At 41.6% G+C, this 27,953-nt stretch overlaps 2 protein-coding genes across 4 annotated transcripts in view; one reads left to right on the plus strand and one right to left on the minus strand.

Annotated features, from left to right (window-relative positions):
- GPR39 (G protein-coupled receptor 39) overlaps positions 1-4,709 on the plus strand; it is a 123,970-nt gene extending 119,261 nt beyond the window's left edge. The window contains exon 2 of one of the 2 annotated variants that reach the window (XR_012154212.2): positions 2,821-2,908. Coding sequence is in view for 1 of the 2 variants with exons in the window: in XM_073305271.2 (XP_073161372.1) it covers positions 2,821-3,326 (506 nt within the window). In the remaining variant the exon portion in view is untranslated. Of the gene's footprint in view, positions 1-2,820 lie in introns of both variants that reach the window. The other variant, XM_073305271.2, reaches the window with a different exon arrangement.
- LYPD1 (LY6/PLAUR domain containing 1) lies at positions 1,303-27,347 on the minus strand. 2 transcript variants are annotated; one of them, XM_073305273.1, is made up of 3 exons: positions 27,054-27,347; positions 25,333-25,470; positions 1,303-3,936 (listed from the first exon to the last, which is right to left on the minus strand). In XM_073305273.1, the coding sequence occupies exons 1-3, from the start codon at positions 27,151-27,153 to the stop codon at positions 3,698-3,700; spliced, it is 477 nt and encodes a 158-aa protein (XP_073161374.1). In that variant the 5' UTR covers positions 27,154-27,347; the 3' UTR covers positions 1,303-3,697. The 2 variants fall into 2 exon arrangements, 1 of the variants encoding a protein (XP_073161374.1); XR_012154213.1 differs by lacking the exons at positions 1,303-3,936; positions 27,054-27,347 and adding an exon at positions 26,022-26,865 and having other exon boundaries at positions 25,399-25,470.
- Positions 27,348-27,953: the final 606 nt, after the last annotated feature.

Genomic DNA, 27,953 nt, shown 5'->3' on the forward strand with positions numbered 1-27,953 from the left:
CCCCGGGTTACCTGCTGTGGCGCGGGCGGCCCTCCTCGCGCTCGCCCACCCCAGCTCACCTCCGCTCTGCCTCCCTAGGCCTGAGCACGAAGCTGCTGCTTGCTTCTCAGCCCTCCCAGGCTTCCCGCACAAACAGCTGGTTCGCAGGAAGCCGGGGGGGGGGGGGGGGGGGGGGGGGGGGGAGGGGAGAAGCAGAACAGGTCAGAGCGTAATTCAGGGTCAGAGGTGGAGCCGAGGTGAGCTGGGGCTGGGGGTGGGGAGCTGCCAGTGGGTGCTCTGCACCCACCAAATTTTTCCTGTGGGTGCTCCAGCTCCGGAGCACCCATGGAGTCGGTGCATAAGGTGCCACTTTTGGCTGGTTGTTAAATTTAGAAGCCCTTTTAGAACCGGTTGTCCCACGAGGGACAACCGGTTCTAAAAGGGCTTCTAAATTAAACAACCAGTTCCAGCTCACCACTGGGTTATGAGGACTCTGCCAGACAGGAGAGTGGAAGGGGAGTCCTCAAGGGCAGGGAAGCCACTGACTAAAGGAAGTGGGAGTGAGGACTCGGATCCTTTCACTAGCCCACTTCACCGGGGTAGTGCAGAAGCCAGGAAAGTTCCCCACAATAGCAGGACTATTCCCCTGCTTACATATGGTAATGAGGGCCATATAAGTACTTAGATTGCAGAGTGCAAAAATCAGCCCAATAACCTACCTTTGCTATTCTATAAAAGGTGCTAATTAAGTAAATGATCCATCAGAAAAGTTCTTACCCAGGATGCTTGTTTTGCTTCTCTCTGCCATGGCTCTTTGACATTTATAGTGCTGGCAGCAAAGAAAACCATTAAAGTCTGGAGCTCTGCACAAAGCTCATGTCATGGCACAGAAATGCAACACAAATACTGAAACACAAATGTGAGGTGAGGGACATGCAGTACAAAAATGTTACAGGACATCTACAGAGAGACTGGTGGGTGAGGTATTGAGATAGCAGAGAACAGAATGAAAGGTGATGTGCGGAGAAGCAAAAGATGAGGCCACACTGTCTCCTCTGGTCACTTACCTAATCAAGCAAGTTCCTATTTCTCCTTTTCCCAGCCTCTATAAATACAGTAATGTTGATATGTGAGATACCAACCCCTCTTCCCCCCCCCCAATCCTTCAGGGCAGCAGTGTCCTTGAAAATTAAATTTAATTAAAATGTTTTTTGGGGGGGGAAATTCTCAGAAAAGAGGGTTTTCAATTGATCAGTATGTGTCAATGAGAGAAGAAATTTGTACAGTCCTTGTACAACAGAAGGGAAACTGGTCTCCCATTAAGAAAATGAATCTCTTTATTAAAGAATCTGGAAAAAATAAAATTAAAATGTGAAAACTGCAGTTCTTGGAACACTGAATACACACACTGCTTGTTTCTGAGTCCTGGCACTTCCAAAGTGGTGAAAGCCTCATATCTTTTTCTTTACATTCATAATTTTGACTCTAGTAAAATACTGGTTTTCAAGCCAACAAATGTTATCTAATGCACTGTTTTAGAATTCCATGTCTCCCTAAAGTGATCTCATCCTTTCCAGTCAATTATTCTCTTTTGCTTTCTATGTTTTAGAATTAACAAGACGTGGGGTGTAGTTATGAAACCAAATTTACTGAAAGGCAGCAGCAGAATTCTTGTTTCTGTTGAGAAGCAGGTTGGATTTCAGAACTATAAAATCAAAGGTAGAAAAAATCTGGTAAAATGTGCTGCCTTGCACTACAGAGCTCTACAAGACTATTCTAACTGTAGGGGAGGCAGACTCTGCTGCTACCATTGTGTTTTAATACAAGGCACCTTTGATGAAAAGGGAAAAATATAGTGGAAACTGTAAAGTTTTCAATTTTTAGTACATTTTCTTGGAGTATTTATATTTGAATTTGTTTCATCGTCAAATGAGAAGTTAGGATTTCCAGCATTTGTTTCCATATTAGCTAGAGGTTAGTAGTTTCAAAACTCAGACTGCATTCCCTTCCCTGCCTCCATATCCTTGTGCTACCACTGTGTGAAAAGTACTCTGATAGATGTGTTCTAATGCTACTGTCACAAGAGAGACTCCATTATTGCTGTTTCTCTATTGAAAGCTTCTCCATAAAGACAGAATCCTCAGATGTCTCTTTAGATCATGTTTTCCTTTAAAAAAAATGTCGATAAGGTAGCGTGATGCAGCGACACATTATATGTAAATATAGAATGATCAGATACCACATTTTGGAACACATTTTGTATTATCTCAAACTGCTTACATTTCTGTCTTTCCTGTGCCATTTACATTCATGAATTTAATTCCCAACATATATCTTCTTAATTACCCTAAAAAGATCCATACATACTTTACTTAAAAATATCTTCTGTAAGAGGAAAGTTACCAAAAATAATGCCTAATATACTATTATGCATTCTTTTTTTTTTTTTTTTTGGTAAAATACAAACAGTCTGATCTCTCTTCTGGGTATTGCCTGCACTAATATGGCTATATTTTTTTAAAAAAAGGAAGAAAAGGGAAAACACAAATGTAGGAACAAAAAAATTCCCATTCTTTCTAAAGATACAAATATCAATGAGAGAACATCTGAAAATTAACAAGTGCCAACAGGTAGAAATAAATACAATCTTACACAATCTTTATCCAATCATATACGGCAATGACTTTGAACCTGTTAAAATATTTGCTACTGGCAGAAAAAGCTGTCGTGCAAAACAGTGAAAAATCAGTACCATTTCCTACCCAGTAAGTGCAAAACTGAGAGACTAAATATTGTATGATTTGTTTCACATGTTTTCTCTTTCTCCCCCTTTGCTCACAGGACTGATTGTTGCCACTCTGGCAATATGTTGGGTTCCAAATCAGATTCGAAGGATCATGGCTGCTGCTAAACCTAAGCAGGACTGGACTGTGCCCTACTTCAGAGCGTATATGATCCTTCTTCCCATTGCAGACACCTTCTTTTACTTCAGTTCTGTGGTAAACCCACTCCTGTACAACATCTCTTCTCAGCAGTTCCGAACCGTATTTCGACAGGTCCTCCGTTGCCATCTGACGATAGAACATGCCAATAAACAGAAGCTTCTGCGAGCCAATTTGAATTCTCGAACCAGCACCGGCCATTTTATGCGTCCATTGATCTTCCTTTCATCTAAGCGCAATTCTTCTAGAAAGAGCCCTGTTTTCTTAAGTACTTTTCAGAATGAGACCAGTCCATCAAAATTGAATCTTGAATCACTGGAGACCAACTTGGAAATAATGCCACTGGAGACTAATTTAGAGTCCAGTCCAGCTGCACAGAATGGCCTTCATGAACATGAAATGTGACTCCGTGTAAGGCAAAGTTAGATGATTAGCAATAAACATAACAAGGAAATTAAAATAACTGAGGATCTAGAAACTGAACAATCAACTATACCTTCTTTGAGTGCTGTTTCTGATGGACTTGTTTCCAGTTGCACAAATGGAGCATGAGTTTGTGCGCCATTTGTTTTTTAAAGTGCACACTAGAAATTCAATCAGACAACTGAATTTATTACTTGCTGACCAAAAGAAAAAAAAACAGGGAGAGGAAGATGGTTCTTGGACCAAACTCTTCTTTAGCAGGGTGGCAGCAAAAGAACAGCGGTGTCTTTGAATAAAGTGGGATATCGGGATATGGAACAAATAATACCAGGACAAAAAAAAATCCTTTAAGTTTAGCAATGCACTGATGATAAAAGAGCCAATTTTAAGAGCAAAATAGTAGTTAATATGCCTGCCTTGGGCACTGTGCCAGAATTCCCCCTCTTCTTGGGCCGGGGTCCATTGCAGAGTGGAGTATTGCAGCAGCTGATACAAACAGAGTTCATTTTCCCTGGGGAGCAGAAAGACTGGTATCCAGCAGAGGCTATGAGACAGGCTGCAGAGGATGCGCAGGACTTGCGATAGAGGATTCCTGTGACACAGAACAAAAGTTACTTAGCTTAATATGAACGTGCTTTTGGTGTATGTTAGAATCCTGTTTGAAGATTCTGACAGACAATTGGGAATGCTGGTTAAAATTTTCAAATCAATATTGGGGATTTAGTCTCATCACTTCCATAAGTTAGAATAACAGATGTGTGACTAAAATCCCTGCATTGCTATGAAAATCTCAGCCATTGTTTTAGATTTGTTTTAATGTTGTAAAATATACAATATGCATTTTAAAGCCATACATTTTACAACCAAAAATGTAATCCGATGGAGTGCCTGTTAAAAGGTTTGAAAAGGAAATCTAGTCAATTTCAAAAGGCACTCGAGTTTCAGATACTTTACTGGCCTGAGTCGTCTGGCACAATTTTTGTAGCTTTAGAATTACTTTTTTTTTTTCCAATGTTTTAAAAATGTTGCTTTTGCTTGTTGCTTTGTGGGGAAAAAATATGCAAAGATGGGTAAGTGACTGACTTTGGGAGGGGGAAATGACTAAACACAAAGCACTGTTCAATGCACAAGGAAAACCAACAAATAGATTTCTCTAGTTTTGTTCAGTTCTTGTTGTTGTTTTAGGAGAGGGTAAAAACAATTTGAAGAGAAATTTTTTTTAAAGTTGAAGGTGTTCGTTTAAAAGCTAGTATCTCGAACTGTTTTTAACGGAATAAAACGCAGTGCACTCTGCATTCTAATGTACACAATCCTAAATTTTAAAAATTTTATAAGGTTGTAAAATAAACAGTTATTACCACTCAATACTTCAAGGGTCTTTCCTTTACGTGATATGACAGAAATTTGGATAGGGCACATAATACAGCCGTGAATCCTTGGGTTTTTTGTTTTTTTTGCCCAATTTACCTGGGGGAAGATTAGGGAGAGGGAGGGGTGGAAGTATAGTAAATGCTTAGTAAGTGTTACATGCATTCAAGATTAATAAAAACCTCATTCCTTTATAGATATCATGAGTAGGATTTTAAAAAGTGCTCATGTCAGTAGGAACAAAGTGAGGCCACTGATGAGTGCTTTTTAAAATCCCACCCATAACCTTTTGATTTTTATGTTCACGCTAATAGGCCAAGACTGCCTGTCTGAGAGGAAAGGGGATGCCCTAGCCAAAGAAGAAAATGCCCCGAACGCGCATTCAACTGCTTACTTCTTAGTTTCTTTACTCTGAAATAACATGCCCACCAGTATAGTGTGTTGGCTTCTAAGTAGGGCTGTTGATTAATCGCAGTTAACTCATGTGATTAACTCAAAAAAATTAATTGTGATTAATCGCAGTTTTAATTGCACTGTTAATAAAATACCAACTGAAATTTATTAAATATTTTGGATGTTTTTCAACATTTTCATATATATTGTATTCTGTTTTGTAATTGAAATCAAAGTGAATATTATTTTTTATTAGAAATATTGCACTGTAAAAATGATAAAAGAAATAGTATTTTTCACCTCATACAAGTACTGTAGTGCAATCTCTTTGTCGTGAAAGTGCAACTTACAAATGTAGGGTTTTTTTTGTTACATAGCTGCACTCAAAAACAAAACAATGTAAAACTTCAGAGCCTACAAGTCCACCCAGTCCTACTTCTTGTTCAGCCAATCGCTAAGACAAACAAGTTTGTTTCCATTTACAGGAGATAATGTTGCCCACTTCTTATTTACAATGTCACCAGAAAGTGAGAAAAGGCATTTGCATGACACTTTCATCGCCGGCATTGCTATACATCCATATGCCCCTTCATGCTTCGGTCACCATTCCAGAGGACATGCTTCCATACTGATGACACTTGTAAAAAAAAATAATGCAGTAATTAAATTTGTCACTGAACTCCTTGGGGGAGAATTGTATATCCCCCTGCTCGGTTTTACCCACATTCTGCCATATATTTCATGTTATAATAGTCTCTGATGATGACCCAGTACATGTTGTTCGTTTTAAGAACACGTTCACTGCAAATTTGAGAAAACACAACGAAGGTACCAATGTGAGATTTCTAAAGATAGCTACAGCACTGGACCCAAGGTTTAAGCATCTGAAGTGCCTTCCAAAATCTGAGAGGGACGAGGTGTGGCGCATGCTTTCAGAAGTCTTAAAAGACCAGTACTTCAATGCGGAAACTACAGAACCCGAATCACCAAAAAAGAAAATCGACCTTTTGCTGGTGGCATCTGACTCAGATAATGAAAACGAACTTGCGTTGGTCTGCACTGCTTTGGATTGTTATTGAGCAGAACCCGTCATCAGCATGTGCGCACGTCCCCTGGAGTGGGGGTTGAAGCATGAAGGGACGTATGAGTCTTTAGCGCATCTGGCATGTAAATATCTTGCGATGCCAGCTACAACAGTGCCATGCAAATGCCTATTCTCCCTTTCAGGTGACATAAACAAGAAGAGGGCAGCATTATCTCCTGCAATTGTAAACAAACTTGTTTTGTCTTAGGGTACGTCTTCACTACCGACTGGATCGGCGGGTAGTGATCTATCTATCAGGGATTGATTTATGGTGTCTTGTCTAGATGCAATAAATCGATCTCCAAATCGACGCCTGTAGTCCACCTCGGCAGGAGGAGTAAGCGGAGTTGATGGGGGAGCCGCCGCCATTGACTCACCACCCTGAGTACAGCCAGATAAGTTGAACTAAGATGCTTCAACTTCAGCTATGTGAATAATGTAGCTGAACTTGTGTATCTTAGTTCGAACCCTGCCCCCAGTGTAGCCCAGGCCTTAGCAATTGGCTGAACAAGAAGTAGGACTGAGTAGACTCGCAGGCTCTAAAATTTTACATTGTTTTGTTTTTGAATGCAGTCTTTCTGTACATAATTCTATATTTGTAGGTTCAACTTTCATGACAAAAATTGCAATACAGTACTTGTATTAGGTGAATTGAAATACTATTTTTTTACAGTGCAAATACTTGTAATCAAAAAAATAAAGTGAGCACTGTACAATTTGCATTCTGTGTTGTAATTGAAATCAATATATTTGAAAATGTAGAAAACATTCAAAAATATTTATATAAATGGTATTCTATTGTTTAACAGTGCAATTAATCACAATTAATTTTTTAATCACTTGACTGCCCTACTTCTAAGAGGTTTTTTTAAAATATTATGCATTAGTCGGTAAAACTCAAAGCACTTTACAAAGGCAAGTAAGTATCAGCATCCCCACTTTCCAGATGATCCACAGAGAGGTGAAGTGACCTGCTAAGGTTCACAGAGCAGGTCAGTGACAGCTGTGGTTAAAATTCAGGTCTCCTATGGAGTTGACCATGCTGCTTCCCAGCACAGAAACTGAAGATGTCAAAGCTGTGTCTCTGGGTTGTTGCTTAGCCTTGCCTACCCAAGGCCCCCTCAGTAATACTAGAATGACAGAATGCTCATTATTAAGCTTTTGTGCTAACCATAATGTACAGTTCTGAAGCATAAACCTTTATGTGTAGATTCATAGATACTAAGGTCAGAAGGGACCATTATGATCATCTAGTCTGACCTCCTGCACAACGCAGGCCACACCAAATAAGCTGACAGGAAAGCACTTAAGTGATACTTAACTTCCACTGACTTGAAAGGAATTAAGCATAGTTTTAAAATTAAATGCCTTCATCTTTAACCCTCTCTAAATCCCGGCCCCTGTGGGTGGGTCACTAATAGTTGTGGGGAAGTTCCTTCTTAGGTGAGCTGAGATAAGGATATGAGGATTCACTGGAAGAATTATGTGCCCACGTACACTATGAATCACAGCTCAACAAGGGCTCCTTGGGGCCGAGCACTAGGAGAGCAGAAGTTTGGGGAGGAGGCCAAAGAGGTGGGGGTGTGGCTTGTGGAAAGCCAGCTATGATATGTAGGTCCACTGGCTAAATCCCCTTTGAACGGGGGGAAGAGAGCAGTGCACTAGTTCTACGGTCTAGTAGAGACCTTAAGCAGTAATAGCTACGGCAGAACAAAGCCATCTTCCCCCCCCCCCACTTGCTGTGAACCTCCCCCAGTGCACAGTCTATTTGGTTTGTGCCCTGGGGGAAATTTCCTATGCTCAGCAATATTGCTTAGAGAGGAAAAGCAGCTGTTGGTCTTTTTTAATCAATTCCCTGCATGTTGCCCCAAAACTGGTACTGTTCTAGTGTTGTGGAACTTTCAGAATCGACGCCAATATAGAGTTATCTACAGAAAATTCTTATCTTCTTATCCTGATCTTAATTAAATCAATGACCTGCTTGGAGCCAAGATTTCACCCACTATGTTGGGTTCATCTTTGACTATTGATGCTGCCATGGTATCTTACCTTAAGGACAGACGTTGATCCACCTTATTTTGGGTAAACTTTGTTAACAAGGGCTTTTTTTTCCTTTCACAAACTGATGTCAAAGTTTGCATTCGGGTGACCCTGGAAATAGACTATTCCGGTCCAGGAGCTCTAACAGTGTTACCCCTGATAGGTTCGTGATGCTGGCATCCCAATGTCTGGGTTGCTTTGTCCAAATTTATTCTCCAGCATTTGAAGGGCAAAAGCCCTGTCCCAGCCTTGCTACTTGCATGGCCATTGCTAGAGCTAATTTTCTCTAGTTCTTGAGAAATCACTGCTTTTGTATAAGAGTTAAATGAGAACAACCATGCTGAGTGTTTCCCATTTCTATTCCAGAAGATCAGACCTCGGTGATGAGTCCTCTTCCTCCTCTGCAGGCTTCTGGCTCATCCAATCATCTCTATTTAGAACATGTCAAGAACATTGAAGCTGATTTTTCCCTGCCTAACTATTAAGCTTCTAGAATGTTAGTAACAGAGGTGCATGATTTTGTTCTGTTTATATATAGTTTTTCTTTCGCTGCTGAGCATTTTTCTTTGACTGAGATGGTTCTCCCCATTTCATGTGATTTGCATCCACAGTGATTTATGGTTTAGGTATCTGATGTGACGGAGCCTCCAAGCCGTGTTGCTTTAACTGAAGGACTGTGTACATTACTGTGAACAGTTTGTTCATAGCCTCAAATGGAAGCATCCTGATTTTCACCAGGGAACTCTGAAGACCTCAATCATGATGATCATATACGCCTACAGCCTTAATTTCAACTGCCATCAATGGCTTTCTTATCTCCAGCATGATTTCAGTTGCATAATAGAGTTCCTGTAAAAACAAACCCTAAATTCCTGCAGGGAAGGTGGAATTTTAAACTCTAGTACTGTAGTTTCATGCACAGATGGAACACATTCATGCTTAAGTAGAACGAATGATCTGACTGGCAATAAAACCTCATTGTAACATTCATCTCTTGTAGTGTCTTCATGATTGTTTCTTCCAATAGAAAATTCCATTCCCCAATGAGTGTTTATTCCCATTTCCAGCTGCAGTAGCAGTAATCTGAATTAGACTCAGATTCTTCTTTAGATAATTAAAACTGTGCAGCATTCTTATAGTTGGGTTTGTGGCAGTTCTTTGGCTTTCTTAGAACTCTCCACATCCAAGATATCTTTTTATAATCAAAAAAGTACAGATGGATCTGCGTTCAAAGGACCTGTTGTTACATAGAAATTATCTGCATTTTCAAGATGACTCTAGGAGTTGTCAGGTAGCAACTCAACTTGCATGGAAAAAGGTTTTTACTGTGGTTGGCATGCTGTAATCCTTCTTCACAAGGTACAATAAAGATAAGCAAGCAGGCTGAAAAATAGGAAAAATTGATGCCAATCGAGGCGATTTACTTTCTTCTTGCTCAACTTCTAGTCAAATACGACTCTTATTTCCCCATACCTTTTTGGTTCAAGTTGGGGCAAAAGCTATGAAGGCCTGAATCACAGAAATCTTAGAGATGGTTATTATAGAAGACTAGCTCATACCTCTTTGGTCCTGGTTTCTTGAGGTAGTAGAATGAATATAGAACAAATGATTGCCTCCAAACTTTGATTCAAGGAAAAATTATAACCCTCCTCCAGAAAGGTTAGTTTCCAGGTCCAACAACACAATAAAATGTAGAGGGGAAAACCCATTCAAACAAACCTTTGCATACATCAATGTTGCATGTACCATTCATATAGTAGACTATGAACTAGTTGGGGGTTTTGGCAATCATGGAATGCCATATGTGGTAATGCAATCTTCTTCTGGTCTCTAGAGCATGGTGTTCCTGTCGTCCTTTCATACAGCAAGGGGAATTTCCACAGGGAGGCTATTTCATGCCCTATACACATCTTAGCCTAACTACATTGCATAAATTGGACTGTCTCCCCTATCACTGAAATAAATGAATGCCTATTATACCACAGTAGCTGCACGACCACATTTTATGACTGAGTAAAGATGCTACTTTTCTTGCCGCAAAATAAGGTAAGCAAAACATGTCTACCCTAAGGACTTCATATGCTGCATATGAAGCACCCAGTGAGCAACATAGAGCAAAAAATATAGTATATTCCAGCTCTGTGGAGGCATTTTTTTAGTACTGCTATTATATTAAAAATAAACTATCAAACACAAGCCAGCATAACAAAAAGTACTTTGCATCTGCAGGAGCACAGAAGGAAGCTTTCTATGTCTTGTTCTTTGCTGTATCACTAGTTTCTGTGGGCCTTTAATGTACCTTTCTTATATTTATTTGTCTGGCACAGCCCAGAATATGCTAGTCTTTTGATACATAATAGAAGTTAAGGCTCCTGCCTAAAGAGCTTATGGCAGACCAGCTCAGTCACAGCATAAAGAAAAGCTCATACTCAATAACAGAAAGTAGCAACAGGACAACCAAAAATTGGGAACCATTCAAGTATAGAAGAAGACCAGTTATAACATTGAATTTAAAACAATCCAGCATTCTACCACCACACAGCATTCTGAGAGCACAGTTGGGCCCAAACGTGTGTTCATTTTAGCCTACTGAATAGCAATGATTCAGAACGGTTTCAAGAAACACAGTGTTAGATTCACAAAGGGGATTAAGCAAAGCAATTCCTAACTTTCAGGTGTGCTGATACCAGTGGAATTCACAAACCCTGAGTTAGGGGCCCATGTGCCCTCTACACTGTGTGGGGAGAATTAGATACCTCAAAATGGGGTCCACAAAACACAGCATGCTGAGCTAGGAGTTGCCTAAACTAGCCAATAGAGTAATAGAGCCCACTGTCAGTAGCAAATGCCAAGGAGAGGGGTGTGTCATGAGCCCTGCCCCTCAAAGGGAATTAGATGCCTAAATCTGGGCTGGATGCTCATTAGCCAAGTGATTAGGACACTCACATGGGATGAGATGCTAAGAGTAACAAGAAGGGTTTCTTCAGGTATATTAGCAACAAGAAGAAAGTCAAGGAAAGTGTGGGCCCCTTACTGAATGAGGGAGGCAACCTAGTGACAGAGGATGTGGAAAAAGCTAATGTACTCAATGCTTTTTTTGCCTCTGTCTTCACGAACAAGGTCCGCTCCCAGACTACTGCACGGGGCAACATAGCATGGGGAGGAGGTGACTAGCCCTCTGTGGAGAAAGAAGTGATTCGGGACTATTTAGAAAAGCTGGATGAGCACAAGTCCATGGGGCCGCATGCGCTGCGCCCGAGAGTGCTAAAGGAGTTGGCGGATGTGATTGCAGAGCCATTGGCCATTATCTTTGAAAACTCATGGCAATCGGGGGGAAGTCCTGGACGACTGGAAGAAGGCTAATGTAGTGCCCATCTTTTAAAAAAGGGAAGATGGAGGATGCTGGGAACTACAGGCCAGTCAGCCTCACCTCAGTTCCTGGAATAATCATGGAGCAGGTCCTCAAGGAATCAATTCTGAAGCACCTAGAGGAGAGGAAAGTGATCAGGAACAGTCAGCATGGATTCACCAAGGGCAAGTCAGGCCTGACTAATCTAATTGCCTTCTATGATGAGATAACTGGCTCTGTGGATGAGGGGAAAGCAGTGGACGTGTTGTTCCTTGACTTTAGCAAAGCTTTTGACATGGTCTCCCACAGTCAAGTTAAAGAAGTATGGGCGGGATGAATGGACTATAAGGTGGATAGAAAGTTGGCTAGATTGTCGGGCTCAACGGGTAGTGATCAATGGCTCCATGTCTAGTTGGCAGCTGGTATCAAGTGGAGTGACCCAGGGGTCGGTCCTCGGGCCGGTTTTGTTCAATATCTTCATAAATGATCTGGAGGATGGTGTGGATTGCACCCTCAGCAAGTTTGCAGATGACACTAAACTGGGAGGAGTGGTAGATATGCTGGAGGGTAGGGATAGGATACAGAGGGCCCTAGACAAATCGGAGGATTGGGCCAAAAGAAATCTGATGAGGTTCAACAAGGACAAGTGCAGAGTCCTGCACTTAGGACGGAAGAATCCCATGCACTGCTACGGCCTAGGGACCGAATGGCTCGGCAGCAGTTCTGCAGAAAAGGACCTAGGGGTTTCAGTGGACGAGAAGCTGCATATGAGTCAACGGTGTGCTGTTGTTGCCAAGAAGGCCAATGGCATTTTGGGATGTATAAGTAGGGTCATTGCCAGCAGATCAAGGGACGTGATCGTTCCCCTCTATTCAACATTGGTGAGGCCTCATCTGGAGTACTGTGTCCAGTCTTGGGCCCCACATTGCAAGAAGGATGTGGAAAAATTGGAAAACGTCCAGCGGAGGGCAACAACAATGATTAGGGGACTGGAACACATGAGGAGAGGTTGAGGGAACTGGGATTGTTTAATCTGCGGAAGAGAAGAATGAAGGGGGATTTGATAGCTGCTTTCAACTTCCTGAAAGGGGGTTCCAGAGAGGATGGATCTAGACTGTTCTCAATGGTATCAGAAGACAGAACAAGGAGTAATGGTCTCAAGTTGCAGTGGGGGAGGTTTAGGGTGGATATTAGGAAAAACTTTTTCACTAGGCGGGTGGTGAAACACTGGAATGCGTTACCTAGGGAGGTGGTGGAATCTCCTTCCTTAGAAATGTTAAAGGTCAGGCTTAACAAAGCTCAGGCTGGGATGATTTAGTTTGGGATTGGTCCTGCTTTGAGCAGGGCATTGGACTAGATGACCGCCTGAGGTCCTTTCCAACCCTGATATTCTATGTAAGAGATCCTGATTTAATTTCCCCTTCTGCCTGATGAGAAGGGGCATCCATCACTCAGGTGAGTGCCCTAACCATTGGACTACGGGCTAATCTGATGTGGAGCTCTTCGGCTGAAGCTGTTTCACGGTTATAAATAATTAAATAGCCATTGGGTCAGAGAGAGGAAGCATGAAATAACTATAGTCCAGTGATTAGAGCACCCATGTTTAAATCCCGGCTCATTAAACAGAAGAAGGACTGAAACTGGGGTCTCCCAGATGAATGCTGTAACCACTAGGCTGATGGGTATACAGGAGAGGCTCTTTCCCTCCTTCCCCAGCAAGAAGGCTGTTCTACGCAGAGTTAGGCAGGCACTGAGCACACCTACCTGATCAGGTGCTGCATGGTAATGCCTAATTTGAGAATCCTGCAGGGGCTTCGGCAATAGTTAGATATGCAGGCACCTGTCTAAGATGCAGTGTGCATGCCCAGCGGCTGGAATCTAGGCATCTAAGGCACTTTTACAGGAAACATTTTTGGTACTTAAAGAATTTATGCAGAAACTGATACATCAAAACTTAGATGGCAGCTGAGTGAGGGGTTTGTAAATGCCAGTGGTGACTAAACACTGGTCTTAGGCACCTGAAGTGGGAGTTTGTGGTCTTAAGTCCCTTTGGGAATGTGGCCTAAAAACAAAGATGAAATGGCCCTAGATTAAATATGTCCTAAAAGAGACACTTCTATCATTCCAATTCATGTTTTGCATCATAATGTTTCTGATTGCTGGGCTATCAAATAGTATAGTATAAAAACTTCTCCATGGCCCGAGATAACTATTCCTCCAATAGGCTTTTGTAAAGAAAAGAAGACACAAGGAAGCAACACATGGAAAGTTGCTGCCATATTCTTGCATTTGGTGCTTACCAAAAAGGCTGCAAATTAGTTACTGCTTCAGTCAAGCTCATCTGAATCAGCTGCACGCGCACACACTGTGTGAAACCGGTAATAATAATTAGCCTCACTTTAATGACGCACATTCATGATTAATTAAGTCTGTCTTGGATGTTATTGCATTTGTTCATAAAGACAAGATTTAACACAGTGTATACAAGTTGATAAAGCATTCTTCTGTCACCTTTGTTATACCAGCCTCCTAAATGGCCTCACCTCTTGTTCCTCTGAATTTTTTAATTTTGGGGGTCTTGGGAAATCTGTACGGTCATGCTTTTTTGAAGCACTCAGGCTTGATGTCTTGTCTTTCTACCTACACTTTCTCTGCAGTTTTAACTGTATATATGGTATTCTTTAGTTCTTGCCCTACATTGCGTGACCCCTGCTAAACAGCTCCTGCGTTTCAGCCTAGTGTCGGCTGCATTTCGGAATATACAACTCTTGAGTAATTATTGCAGTAAATATTGGTCTTCCATAGCCTAGCTAAGTGCCCTAACCACTGGGCTATGGAGTCAATGTCCCGCTCTGACCTACTGACCATTTAAGTAATGTATGTAAAGTGAAACAACTTCCACAGGCAAGACCCTGCCCACACTAGCCATAGCACTCACTAGGAGACTGTCTTCAGGTCCCTGCTTTGCTCACGTAGAATGCAGATTTACACTAGGTATTAAGGGAGCCCATCACCATATCCTAAGTAAGTGCTCTACCTGCAGGCCCAATGGGTATGAAGGCCCTACTGCCGGAGTGGTTCTTGAAAAAGGGCCGAACTGGCTTAGGCCCTGAACGCCAGGAGACAGTCCATGACTGTGACTTTCGAGTGGGGGGAGTTAGGCATCCAAGATCCTTTGAGGGCTGGGTTTAGGCAGCTCCCTGCTCAGTGTACTGACTTCTGTGAATCTCTTTTTTAGACACCTAACTCTCCCCATGCATTGTATAGGGACCCTGGGCACCTAAGTCAGGGTGATGAATTCCATTCGATGGCAGGGAACCTAAAAGATAGGCATAGCAACACTCAGCCTATGCACCCCCTCCTTGTGAATCTCACCCTTCTTGTAATGCCAGAATAATTAAATATAATCTTTGATGTATATCATTTAATTAAATATGATTTTTGATTTATTTGAAATATAGGACTTGAGTTCAGATTTTTTGATACATCCACAGATGGTCAAAAACAGACTACAAAGCCACAAAAGGATTAGGGTATAGGATTATCTTGTTCTAGTGGAGGATCTGGTACAGATTAATTAGGACAGCCTTTGCAACAGACTAAGTGGCTTTGACATGTGCCTTTTCCTCCACTCACTAGATTGTAAAGCTAAGTGTAACACCAACAAACCCTGGTCATCAGCGGGAGCGATCGAACCTGGGATCTCTGAAGCTTAGTGCATGATTCTCTGCTGCATGAGCTAAAAGCCACATGCCACTTAGTCAAGGCTGTAGCAGACTCATTACTCTCTAGGTGGTTTAAGTGCCACTGGAAGAGGACAGAACACCACACCCAGCAGGTATTAGTCACATAAGCATCCCTGTTTATCTAGTATTTGTTCACAGGATTCATTATGCAGCGATTTGATGCCACAAGTCTTTTTGAGATTTTGCTCTCCGATTTATAGAAAAAGTCTTTATGAATATTTGATCCAATAAGGTCCTACACGTATTAGAATGTGACGCATCTTGCAGGTGGAAAAGGAATGTTTCCTTGCATTATGCTTTGAAAAAGAAATCATGTATTCAAAACTTGCTTATGTGGAACTAGACTAATATTCAAGAAGCTGAAGTTGTTACAATAACTTCATATGAAAGACTCAAACCTGTGCTCTTGTTTTGTTTCTAATAAAGAATAACCTGCTTGGAAGAGATGAAAACTGGGCATGCTTTTAATTTTACACACAGGCTCTTTAAATTGTGCTGTTTCATTTTAAACTAATTTTGCTGTCCCTACTCTCTCAAAACTCACACTGAAGTTAATTAGGTTTCAATAACAATTGTACTTATGTACTACCTTCCATGAGAGAATCTCAAAGTGATTTAATAAACGTCTAATTAATCTTCACTATATTTAATTGTGATCCTCAATTTATAAGGAGGCACCTGAGGCACGAGGGTAAATGATCTGAAGTGTGCAGCATAACCAGAGACAGAACTCAACTCTTCTATCGCCAAGACCTATGCTTTAGAACCAAGGCCCTGCATCCCCCCTTTCATTACACTCGTAAGGATTCCAGAATTGGACCCTATAAATATATTAAGGAGCAAGTATATCCATGACAATTAGATTCTGAGATAGTGTAGTATAGTTATGAAAACTACATCCATTTTCTTAGTGTTTTCTTCCTACGAGCTTGCATGACTTGAGTGTTAATTTGGATTAAGGCAGGGTATGAATTTAAAGAGCAATAGCTATTTCTGAATAACTCCAAGTGTGGACACTCATTCCAGACTTATTCTTGACTGTGTCCTGAATAACTCCGGGTGTAGACAAGCACTAAATAGTTCTTCATATACAATTTCAATTTATGCTTAGAATGATTGCAGCAACAATTTTAAAAATTCTTTTAATCACGGCCTTGGTTTTTAAATCCTTTGGGCAAATACAGTAATAGGTGGTTTTGAACAACACATCTTTTTTAAAAAAGATGCTTGATTACCTGCTTTCTGACCTCTCTGCCATGACCATGTCATGTAGGGCTGAAAGTGTTCTTAGATGAAAACAGGATAATTGCTGGATACAGTGAACAAGGGACTGGATTACTGTGATTTATTTTACAATACTGAAGAAGAACATGGCATCAAATTGTGCCTTCCAATTATGGCACTGGAAGTCTAAAGCAAAACATGCTTGTTAATATTGTTTTAAATAATGACCCAGGAAAATCCATCCTATTGCTTGCAGCTTCACAAAGCACAAGTGAGGCATTAAACTACTAAAAATATGCATTGATTATCAAAGTCTAAGAGCAGCATCTGGTTTTTCTGTATTACCAGACAGTTTTTTTTTTTAGTAAATGCCAAGTATGGATTAAAAACGATTGCATTCCAGTCAAACCTCAGCTTTCATTTTCCAATCTTAACCTTTTATTTTCTGCTGTTGTATCTATTTCGTCTTTACAATTTGCTGTGCACTAGCAGTAAAGTAGTAAATTGTACAACTTTTCAAGTACAGTTGGCTTGTGCAGTTGTCAGCTGTCCTTTCTTTCTACATGGTAGGGAAGTGTCATGGATATTGAGATCAAAATGTATTCCAGTTTCCAGTACTGGACATTTACTCAGGCTTCTGACCTTTCAGCATCAGACTTTAGTATTTTACTTGCAGGTATTGATTATAGTAGTAATTCCCTGAAATGAATTAGGGAGCCATAGTCCTTATGCTATTTTGAGTGTTAAATCGCCCCAATCCTGCAAACATTTACACACATAAATAACTTTACGCATGTGAATAGTCCACATATTTTTCAAGAGCCTTATTGAGTTCAGTGCATCTATTTGCATGTGTACAGCTATTTGCCAGTATACATATTTGCAGGACTGGGGCTAACGTCGTCAGCTCTTGCAAGTTTAACATAGAAACCTACATTCAAGTCTTGATGGAATAAAGAAGGACCTAATTTATTAGTATTTTGTTGTTTAAAGTATATATTTATGGTTTAAATCTAAATATATATTCTGCTATTGATTTTGGATATTTAACACTTTAGAACCCGATCCTGCTGTCCTTGACTTCAATGTGAGCAGGATGAGGCCATTGGTTTGGGGGTTTTAAAATGATTTTTAGTTCACATTGAAAGTGTCACTGGTAATACCATCATTAGAACGCCACGTACTATGGATGCAGCATTTGTGATTACTCTCAATTTCGCCAACGGATGCTATAAAACGAAAATAACTATATTGTTGTAATTAAATATACTTGCTTGTGTTTAGCTCCCCAGGAGTTAGAGAAAAATCTGGGCAGGTCACTGGAAATTGTTTTTGAAATTCAAATTCATTTATATGTGAAATGTGGGGCATGATATCGTACTCGATAAGGGACAGAGTTCAGAGATACCAGCCTATGGGCACCATATCCTATCATTGTACACATATTTTTCAGACAAGCCCAGAAATAGAAAAACATAAAAAGCTATTGTCCATGTCCTGTGAGAAATGAAATTCACTGGACCAGATATCACAACCTCCTTAAAATAATACAACACTTCATCACTTTTGCGTTTGGATCCTTTTCATGGTTTTCAAGTCATCAACTACTTGAAGTCCACAACTAGCTCCACCATTACTTTACTGTATTTAAAACACACACACACACAAAGCAATTTATTATAAACTCTCCATGCTTTCATCTTATCTAATGCACTTAATTCAGTTTATCTCCTGCTTGTTTTGTAGTGTTGTAGGTAACTGACAGAAAGCGATTTATTAATAAGAGAACATGCCCTACAGTTTCGGCATCTGAAAACAGTTTCTGAATGGTAATATATCCACCCCTCGAAGTTTACAGCATATAGTGAAAGTTAATGACATATACTATAATTCTTTTATTCATATGCAAGCTTTTATTCACACCCCAACAAAAAGCATCCAGGTGTTGTGAATATTGGTTACTATGCTTTGATTCTGTTCAGCATCTAACAGTGCAGAACAAGATGCTATTTGCTAACAATGTCATGCACTAAGTTACTTTATACACTTGAAAAATACTAATAAAATATATTGTCTTAAGTGTTATATTAGTTTTGAAAATGATCAAAATAGATATGTGCATCTCTTCATTCCCCTCCTTATTCCCAACTCCACTGAGTTATTAAAACAAAAAGACTTTTGACATTGTTCTTAAACAAAAAATAAAACCCACAACAGAAAAAACAACCCCCACACCCTGAATTGGTACATATTCCTTTCTGTAAATTTTTAAGTGATAAAGATGAAGTTGAAGATTTATAGCTATTATCTATAAAACCGTAATGTCTAGAGAGATTCCGAAGGTGTTAAACTTTGTTGGCTATGGTAATCTTTTGTCAATAAATATATGCAGGGCACACTGTCCCCTTGATGCCAATGTGTAACTGCTGCTTGAGTCAATGGGAGTTATGCGGTAACAGAAATCTGTCAATCTGCCTGAGGCATCACGTGATCAGGCTGAGGCCACAGGATCATTAAGGGAGGAGATGATGTAACACACCAAGTGCCTAAATTTTAAAAGTTTATTGATAAAATAATAAAACAACAGCGGAGAGTGATGGGTGCTCCCTACATCACTCAGAGGAAGGAAGAAAGCGTTAGTGCTCCAGCCCTAACCCACTTTCATACTCGCACACATTCTACCTGAGGCTGGCCAAGCCTGGGTGTAATGTGAGCAGAAGAGAAGGAAGGGTGGACGGGAGTTCTGTCCTGGGCCCAGGTTGTCCCGGGGTCCGCTATGATCTCCGAATTACTCCAGCTCTCAGGAGGCTTTTAAGTCCTGGTTTCCTTTGGGGGTGTTCCATTCCGTGACCTCTGTTTCTGGTGCTCTTGTGGCAGTCCAAACCGGCTTTCTGTGGTGGTCTTCGCTTTACCAAAACACAACGGCTCCAGGGACGTGAAGCTCTGCTCCCCCCCCCCATTGTCTCGCCTGTGTTTTCCATCTCTGCAGCCCTGGTTCAGTGTACTTTTTCTTTCTCATGGCTGGCTGTGGCTGGGTGAGATAATTTTTCATCTAGCGCCGTGACCTTGGACTGGGGCCAGCTCTTATCATCGGACTGAGCTTGCTAGCTGCAGTGTTGAGTTAACCCATTCTCTGCTTTTTTTCTCCTTCCCTCTTTGGCCTCTTGTAGCCTGAAAATGAATCTTCTACTCCCCACTCACACTTTTGACCCTCCCCAAAATGCTTTGCGATGCTTGCAACAGCGTTAGCAACATGCAGTGCTGATCTGCCTTCCCCAGGGGAACCCCTGAGGTTGTGACAGTTATGCATGTGCAGGAGAGGAGTATATACTTGTTTAGCCCTTAAGAACGACATATATGGTGCAACTTGAATGTGGCAGCAAAGAAATCAGAGGTGAAGGTGTTAATGTAGGACTAGTTGTGGTAGAAGTTTAACATCTGCTTCTCTCTGCTTCATAAAAGGAGGGAGTTGGAAATCAGTATCATGAGGATCCTTAGAAACAGCAATTAAAATTCACCAGTGAAATGATTATCATGTTCCTAGGCACTACTTTAAGTACAATTACAGGAATTGCTTTAATTATACTGCAGTATTCTATACAAGTGCATGCATGGGAAATGCCACTGTAAATTGAAAAAAAAAAAAAAGAGAGAACCTTTTATTGCAGGTGTATTGAATTGATGAGGTTGTAGGTGACTTCATTTACAGGGAAACTTTATAAATAACCTAATTTTCTCTAGATAGCGAGATGAGTTTTTAGAAACTTTTTTTGGAATGCCTATTGCAAAACTCTTTTTGCCTTTTGCCAAACGGCATTTCTAATGCAGATACTCGGTGAATGGTAACAGAGATGGTGAAAAAAAGATTTACAAGCTACATAACAGAGGAGTAGTAAGAGCATGAAGCCTTGTTTTAAAAATTCAATAGCCTGTTACAGCTACTGAGCATTGAGATAGTCTAAGAATTTTACATTTTCCAACTCTGTCCTTTGATTTTTCTCCCGTCACACTTGGTTTCCGTCTACTCTGTTCATTTTCTGGGTTTATTCTATTTTTAAAAACACCGTTATTTATAGTGATAAGAAATTGCCTTGTACCATTTTTTGATGATGGTTGTACGGTTTTCTCCATTTGGAGATAGATTGGGTTCTGTATTTGCTGCATTTCTGTATCTTTCTGCAGACTATGGGCCTGATCCAAAGCCCATCAAAGTCAGTGGAAAGACCAACTCCCCTTGCATTCAGTGGGTTTTGCATCAAGTCCCAAGTGGTCAGGTCACTCGTCACCAATAGAAGAAAAGTTGTATTTCTTAGAATTTGTTTTATTTAAATATAACAAACACACGAATAGCCGAAACATCAGTCCAAAGAAGAGAAGTGTGCATTTAGGTTTCTTTGTTCTTGTATTCACTTTCACTCTGACAAGCAGCAGCTTTGTAGATTCAGTGCTCAAAAATCAGCAAAAAAAAATAAATAATAATAATAAAAAAAAATCAGTTACCAATGTTTTCCTGAAATAGTTGCAAATGGAATTAATATAATGAAGAACGCTTCTCATTCATCAAACATTTCATCTATGTAATCTGCTTGCAAACATCAGCTGCTTCTTCAGCTAGAAGGCTAACCTTAAAAACCTATCCCTTATGTTAATTTCTATGGCACCAAAAGTATTTGATATGGGCTTCAGTGCCTCCTCCAGAGCTCACAGTTCTTCCCTATAAAGAAGAGAAGTATTGATGCTTTTTAAAAACTAGGTTACGTAATTAGTTGGCAAAGTGCATTCCTTGTAGTGAAATATGGTTCTTTTGCATCTCCCGTTGGAAGCCATCTCCCATTACTACCTAAAACTTAGTCTTGAAAAATGCATAAATAATGGTACTGAAACTTGGAACATTTTTGTCATTTACTTCATGAGGTCTCCAATTCTGTACATTTTGGATGGGTTATCTAGGTTCTATTGTAATACAAACTGATATAATAAGAGAACATGTGTGTTGGGGGGCGGGTGGGAGAAGAGGGTATATTCGCTCAGTATAGTCGCCCATCTTGGTACATGCTTAACTGCTTCCCCCACCCAAATACATCCCACTTTTATTATTATTGTTTTAATTAGGAAATAGACTATTTGTGACATTAGTCGAACCATCTGATTGGTACTGCTTAAGTTGATCTGATTTAAATATGAATGATTTCAATATCTATTTTGAAAATCCAAGATACTCATAACTGTGCTTTTTTAACTTGGATTTTTGTAAAATTTCATATTTTACATAGGATTGTTAGAATGTCTTGTGTAGGGATGAAATACATTTCAGAAAACTGGTTCTAGACCCAAATTCTGCGAATGCTTTGACTGAGTAGAGTAAGGTTTAAAACATAGCTTAAGCTTCACTTTACCTTAATTAAACACGAATGGTTTGTCTTGACTAAAGTAAGGCTTAAGAAGTATTTACAATATAAATGAACAAAGCTTAGAATTGCAGTTCTCCTTTGTATTATTGAGGAGAGAGCTTAGTATAGAAATAAAATTGAACCACTGAACTGTCATTGTTAAACTTAATGACCACTAACAAATATGTAAGAAAATAGCCATTGCCTACATGCTCATGAGTAAAATGTATACAAGCATGTAAATCAGTGACCCCCTTGACTGCAAAATAGACAACTAGATTAATGTATGTTGCATAGGACGGGTGACAAGGTTCATTAGGTTACTGATTCAGACCATGAACTTTATCTCAATATACTGCATTTAACTTTTAAATAAGGTTTAGGAGAACATGAAACATTTTGCTTACTGACAGAGCTATATTTTACTAGAGGCAGAATTTGGCTAGCCTATAAAAATTAAATTATACTCCTTTTACTGTATCGAGTCGAGGAAAAAACTAATTACAAGATCACACTGACAAGTAAATGCAAATGCATATTCTTTATATACTGGGTTAAAATTCAAACTCAAATATTATTATAAAATGAAAATCAATATTTGAAATACTTTTCAGTTTTCAATGATAAGCACATAAAACTGAGTTTTAAAATGGCCTGATAAAATAAAGGTTGAATTATTAAATGAATTTTTTGAGAATGAGCCATTTTATTTTACACACATTTAAACAAGAAAAAACCCCAATAAGAGATGATTTACTGAATCCTCCTTGCTTTACTACCACCCTTTTCTCGAACTGACTGAGGAAATAGGAAAGAAGCTTAACTTGTACTGCAAATCTCACTCAATTTGGAATAGTTAAGTTAAAAATAAAATTTACTTCTTTACGGGAACTTGTAACTCTCTAACTTAAAACTAATAAGAACTGCATTTACAGAACAAAGCCAAATAAGACTGAACTGTAGTCTGCTATGCACTGCATGATAGGTATCTATGGGAAAATTCAAACGTCAGTCCAGAGACTTTCATTATAGGCAATGTAATATTGCCCAGGTAAAAAAATAGAACATTTCATAAAAATGTTTCTCTACCTTTATTTAGTCTATTGCAAACCAGTTTCTTTGTAATGGTGAAGACAAGTTTATGCAGCCATATATTTTTAATACCCAATCACAATCATTCATATTTTCAATATAACATAGTCACAAAAGCTTAATCAACCAGTTTGCAAACTCAGTTGTTAATCTGATTTTTTTTAATCTGAACAAGTCAGTTGTACATACATGCTATGTGAGTGGCTTCCACTTAAATCTTTTGGATACCTATACACTTAAGTAAACCATTCCTTGTGTAAGGAGGTCTGACTGCAAACACTTCTTTGTCTAACATTCATCCGGAAAACAAGATTACAGATGTTTCTTTGAAGGCTGTTATAGTTTGAAATTGTACATTAGAATAAAAATATTGTGCAAAGGGAAGGGGATAAAAGGAAAGAAAGTAGCAAGAGTTAAATTAGGATAATTTACATGTTTTACTGGGAGGGATCTGATTTGACTATATAGGATTTTTATAGCACTCCACATCATTCATTCAAACCTATTTAAAAGCTTATAGAATATTTGGGGTGCATGTGACAAAGCCTTCAAACTGCATTTCAAATATTTGTCTAAAATTATGCATAGGTTCAAAGCACCTCACAACCCATAACTGTCTCAAACCTCCACCATCTTCTCTGAGTAAATACTCCTTTCTTGAAAGAAGATACTGTGTTTGAAATAAAGAGAAAAACGTGTTTTTACCCAAAATATGTTCACATTTTAAAGTTGAATTCTCTTACTGAATGGCGACTAATCTTCCCTTAAGTATATATCTTTTTCTGTCTGTTCAGAACAAATCCCAAATACTTTACAAAGTAGTTATAAGTGCAGTACTGTGTGTATGGTGTTATCTGTATTGAGGACAAATGCCAACAATGCATTCTCTATTTACTAAAGAGGCAATTTTACCACTTTCTCATGATTTGCAGGGCGTTAATCTATGGTTAGCTGTAAGATCAGAGTTGCTGATAAATACCTTGGTAAATATCATTTAGGTCTGTAGAAGATTTTAATAGTATTAATCATTTTTGTTTATGTGGAAACATTTCAAGTCCTGTAGCTATACTTATATTTCCCATTAACAGAGGGAATCTGGTATTGTTGGAAGGAGACAGGCTGTGGCTTTATTTGCATAAACACCCAAACAGTCCTATATACCATCCTTAATCAACAGGCATGTATAAATTGTTGCCCTCAGCTGTGAGCCACTATATCCATCCAAGATCCTTTCCCTCCAAACCAGTGGTACTACATACTCCCATCTATGTACATCTTCTGGATTCCTGCCTCTTGTAGATGAGTTTTTCAATCGGAAACACCACTCATCAGTGTGCAGATCATATCTAATTTGAGGAACTCCTGAGAGCCAGTACTATCCTAACTCCTTCTGCCCCTGCAAACATCACAGGTGGAGGCTATGATAGGAGCAGGAGGCTATATGAAATAGCAAACAGCCAAACACTTTTCCTCTAGCACAGAGCCCAACCCAAAAGTCTCTGATAAAGCTGGAACGTTTAATCCAGTTAGATGACTATGATGGGTCCTGAAGTTTAACATACAAAACACCTGCTCCCAAAATCTCTAAAAATATCTTGAAGTATTTGATGTAATGGATTGATTTACAGCCCAGCCCAGAGATGATTTAGGGAGAAAAGAACAAACATGGCTGGCTTCCTCTTGAAAATATTAGTGATCTTTGAATAAAAAACTAAAAGCAGTGCACTGTATTCTAAAATTAATTAGAGCAGTGACAGAACCCCTAAAGAATTTTCAGAGATAACATCCATATGCCCAATACATTCTTTCAGCCATGCCCACTTGAATTCCAATATCTTTCCCTGCTCACTGTCTTCTGGATGAAATCCCATAGCTCAGCTTCCTATCCCACGCGATCAACCTTTACTTTATGTGAATTGCTGGAGTAAATAAAGAAAAGAAGGAATTACTAATTTAATGCACTTTTCCTCCATCTCTTGGGAAAGGCCCAACTAATTAACTATAATGAGATTAAACTAACTTGTTATTAATTTTCCAGTGCTGTGAAACTAAATTTGACCATAAGACCATATTTTAACATCTTTATTAACATTTGTCTTGTAAGTTTCAATATTTTCCATTTTAAAGGAAAATTATTAACCTAAAGTATCTGAAAAATACAATAAATTTGAGATAACAAATTTGGTAATAATATAATATGCCTTAAGCTAAAAATTCATAGTAGAGAAAAATGAACAAATGCAGCTAAGAGCACCAAACAATACCAAATAAACCTGGAAGAGTGTAATTATTAAGTTCTTACCAGAACTTTTTTCCATTACTTCTTTCTGGCACATGTCTTGAACATTCACTGTGCAGTTCACAATGAACTCTGGAGCAGAGCAGTCATTATTTAGCTGGAATTCTTCACACTGGTAACACTGTATTTGCAGACCAATTCCTGGAACAGACAGAGTTTTGCTCAGAATAGATCTGCATATGCCAAAAATGCTACTTATTTTTTCTTCACTCTGCTGTTCCTATCTATTTACCAGCAAAGCAAAAATATGGGTTTTGTCAAAAGATTTGTCTACAACTCTGGCCCATTTAGCTGAGGCTACTCCTTATAGGATCATAGAATATCAGGGTTGGAAGGGACCTCGGGGGGTGGGGGGGGTGTCACATCTAGTCCAACCCCCTGCTCAAAGCAGGACCAATCCCCAATATTTGTCCCAGATCCCAAACGGCCCCCTGAAGGATTGAACTCACAACCCTAGGTTTAGCAGGTGAATGCTCAAACCACTGAGCTATCGCTCTCCCCTCATAATTACCCAGATTCTTATAATTAGCTAACTAGGTACAAACGGGGAGTCTACATCAGCGAAGCAATCCCTAGCCAGCTACTCAACTTTTTTGAATTATCCGAATTCCCTGGGGAGCAACAGCAAACGCTGCAGCCAGCAGGGGGCAGAGTACAAAGAACAGGACTGAAACAAAACTGATACCACTTACCCACCGACCCGGCACTCTCAGCTCCCCCTCTACCGAGCTGGAGTCCCCTTAAAGCAGTGGGATAAGCACTATCCGTGCTTGGGGGACAGTATCCGGGCTAACAGATGCGCTTCAGCTCTTATCTGTGCCGTCGGGTTTACTTAACTACTAATTAATTACAAATGATTTAATTACTATTTTGCCATGCACAATTACAGCTGCAAAGCCGTCTTCGCTTCCCTCTTTTATCATGTAAATTAGGTCCTTCTCCAACACGAAGTGCAGGAAACTGTCACAGGCCCTCCATGCTGGGCGGGGGGCGGGCACTGCTCGAGGTGAGCCGCTTCTCCACTACGTCGTCACCCAGAGGAGCTGTCCCCGGGCATGTCAGGGAACTGGGCGCTGCACGAAGAGAGCCCGGCTGTTCCCTATGCAGCTCGCTGGGGACCCCTGGCAGAGCTGGTCCCTTGTGCATCTCACAGGGAGCAGCAAAATGCCAGCGGGGACCCCGAGCCTGGCTGACGATGCCGATTCAGTTCACACCGGCGCTGCTCCCAGGACGGAGGCTGGTCGAAGGGACCCAGACCTGAGCTGAGCGATGCTGTTCTCCAGGCAATCGCCCACAGACGCTGGCCTCAGCCAGTGTTAGGATCGCGGGGACAGGGAGGCGAGCGCTGCGCAGGGACCTGGCTCAGTGCTGGAGACTGCGCTCAGCGAGCGATGCCCCACAGCTGAGCTGATCCTCGCGCACCCGCCGGCGAGAGGAGCCGGGCTGGTGCATTGCCCGGGGGAGGGCGGCCAGCGGGGCACGGGCTGGGCAGAGGCTCCCCTCGGGAGCGCTGGGCGCAGTGCCGGGGGAAGGGGCCGCCCCGCCAGCAGCTGTTGAATAGCAGCGCGAACTTTGCAGAGTGGCGGGGAGCGGGTGGCAGCGGGGAGCTGCTGCGGGCGCCGGCCGGGAGAGCGGCGCGGGAAGCGGCAGGTGCAAGAGCCGGGCGCTGCCGGCGCCGCGCCCTGCCCCGGCCCCCCAGGGGCGCGCTGCCCCGCGTCGCCTACCTGGAGCCAGGACCAATCCCCAGAAAGTTGCCGCGCCGAAGAGGAGCCACATCCTCGTGGAGCCGGGGCCCCGGGCTGCGCGGCGCCCGCCGCGGCGCATCAGAAGCAGCCGGGCAGCAGAGGCGCGGTGCCGCCGAGCCTCTTCCCCGCACCGCTGCGGCGAGCAGCTCCCGGAGCCCGCATCGCCCTCCCGGCTCCGCGCTCCCTCCAGCCTCCAGGAGTTGGGAGCGGAGACTGGCCGGCGCTGGGGGAGAGTCGGCGAGAGAAAAGTCTCCCTCTGCCCCCCCCCTCCCTCGCACCATGTGACAGGGGAGGGGAGAGGGACCCCTCCCGGCACACTCGGGGAAGGGAGAAAGTTCGTGGGGGTGGGGGAGGGAGGGAGACCCCCCCCTTTCCTCCCCTCCCCCCGCCGCCTCCGGCCAGGCAGTAAAGCTGGGCGGGCTTCCCAAGTTAACCCAGCCGCCCCTCTCCCGGGGCTCCCTCGCCTGCTCCCAGTGTGTGGGGTGGGGGGTCGCTGGCGAGCCGAGACCCTCCCTCCCCAAGGCGGTGGGGGCTCAGGCGCTGAGCTACTGCTACACAGTGGCCGGTGAGTCGGGCTCTGCCCCTAACCCCATCCCGGGCTGCGGGGCTTTGTCCGTGCACGGCAGCCCGACGCGGTCTGGGAAGGGTAGGGAGAGCCCCCCCCCCCCCTCCGGTGTGTGTCTGCAGGCAGGGCTCTGTCCTTAACCGGCACGCACCTCCCGGGCCGGCAGGGGCCGAAGGGCTCCCCACACAGCGGGGACCCGTGGGGACAGACGGGCGGGCAGTGACCCCGACCCTGCCCGGGCGGAGCGGTCACGAACCTTCAGCGTCTCACCCCCAACTCTTCCCCCGGCATGGGGGAGGGTACCTGTGTGTGGG

The sequence above is a fragment of the Lepidochelys kempii genome, chromosome 11 (assembly GCF_965140285.1).
Source record: "Lepidochelys kempii isolate rLepKem1 chromosome 11, rLepKem1.hap1, whole genome shotgun sequence".
Classification (NCBI taxonomy): domain Eukaryota; kingdom Metazoa; phylum Chordata; order Testudines; family Cheloniidae; genus Lepidochelys; species Lepidochelys kempii.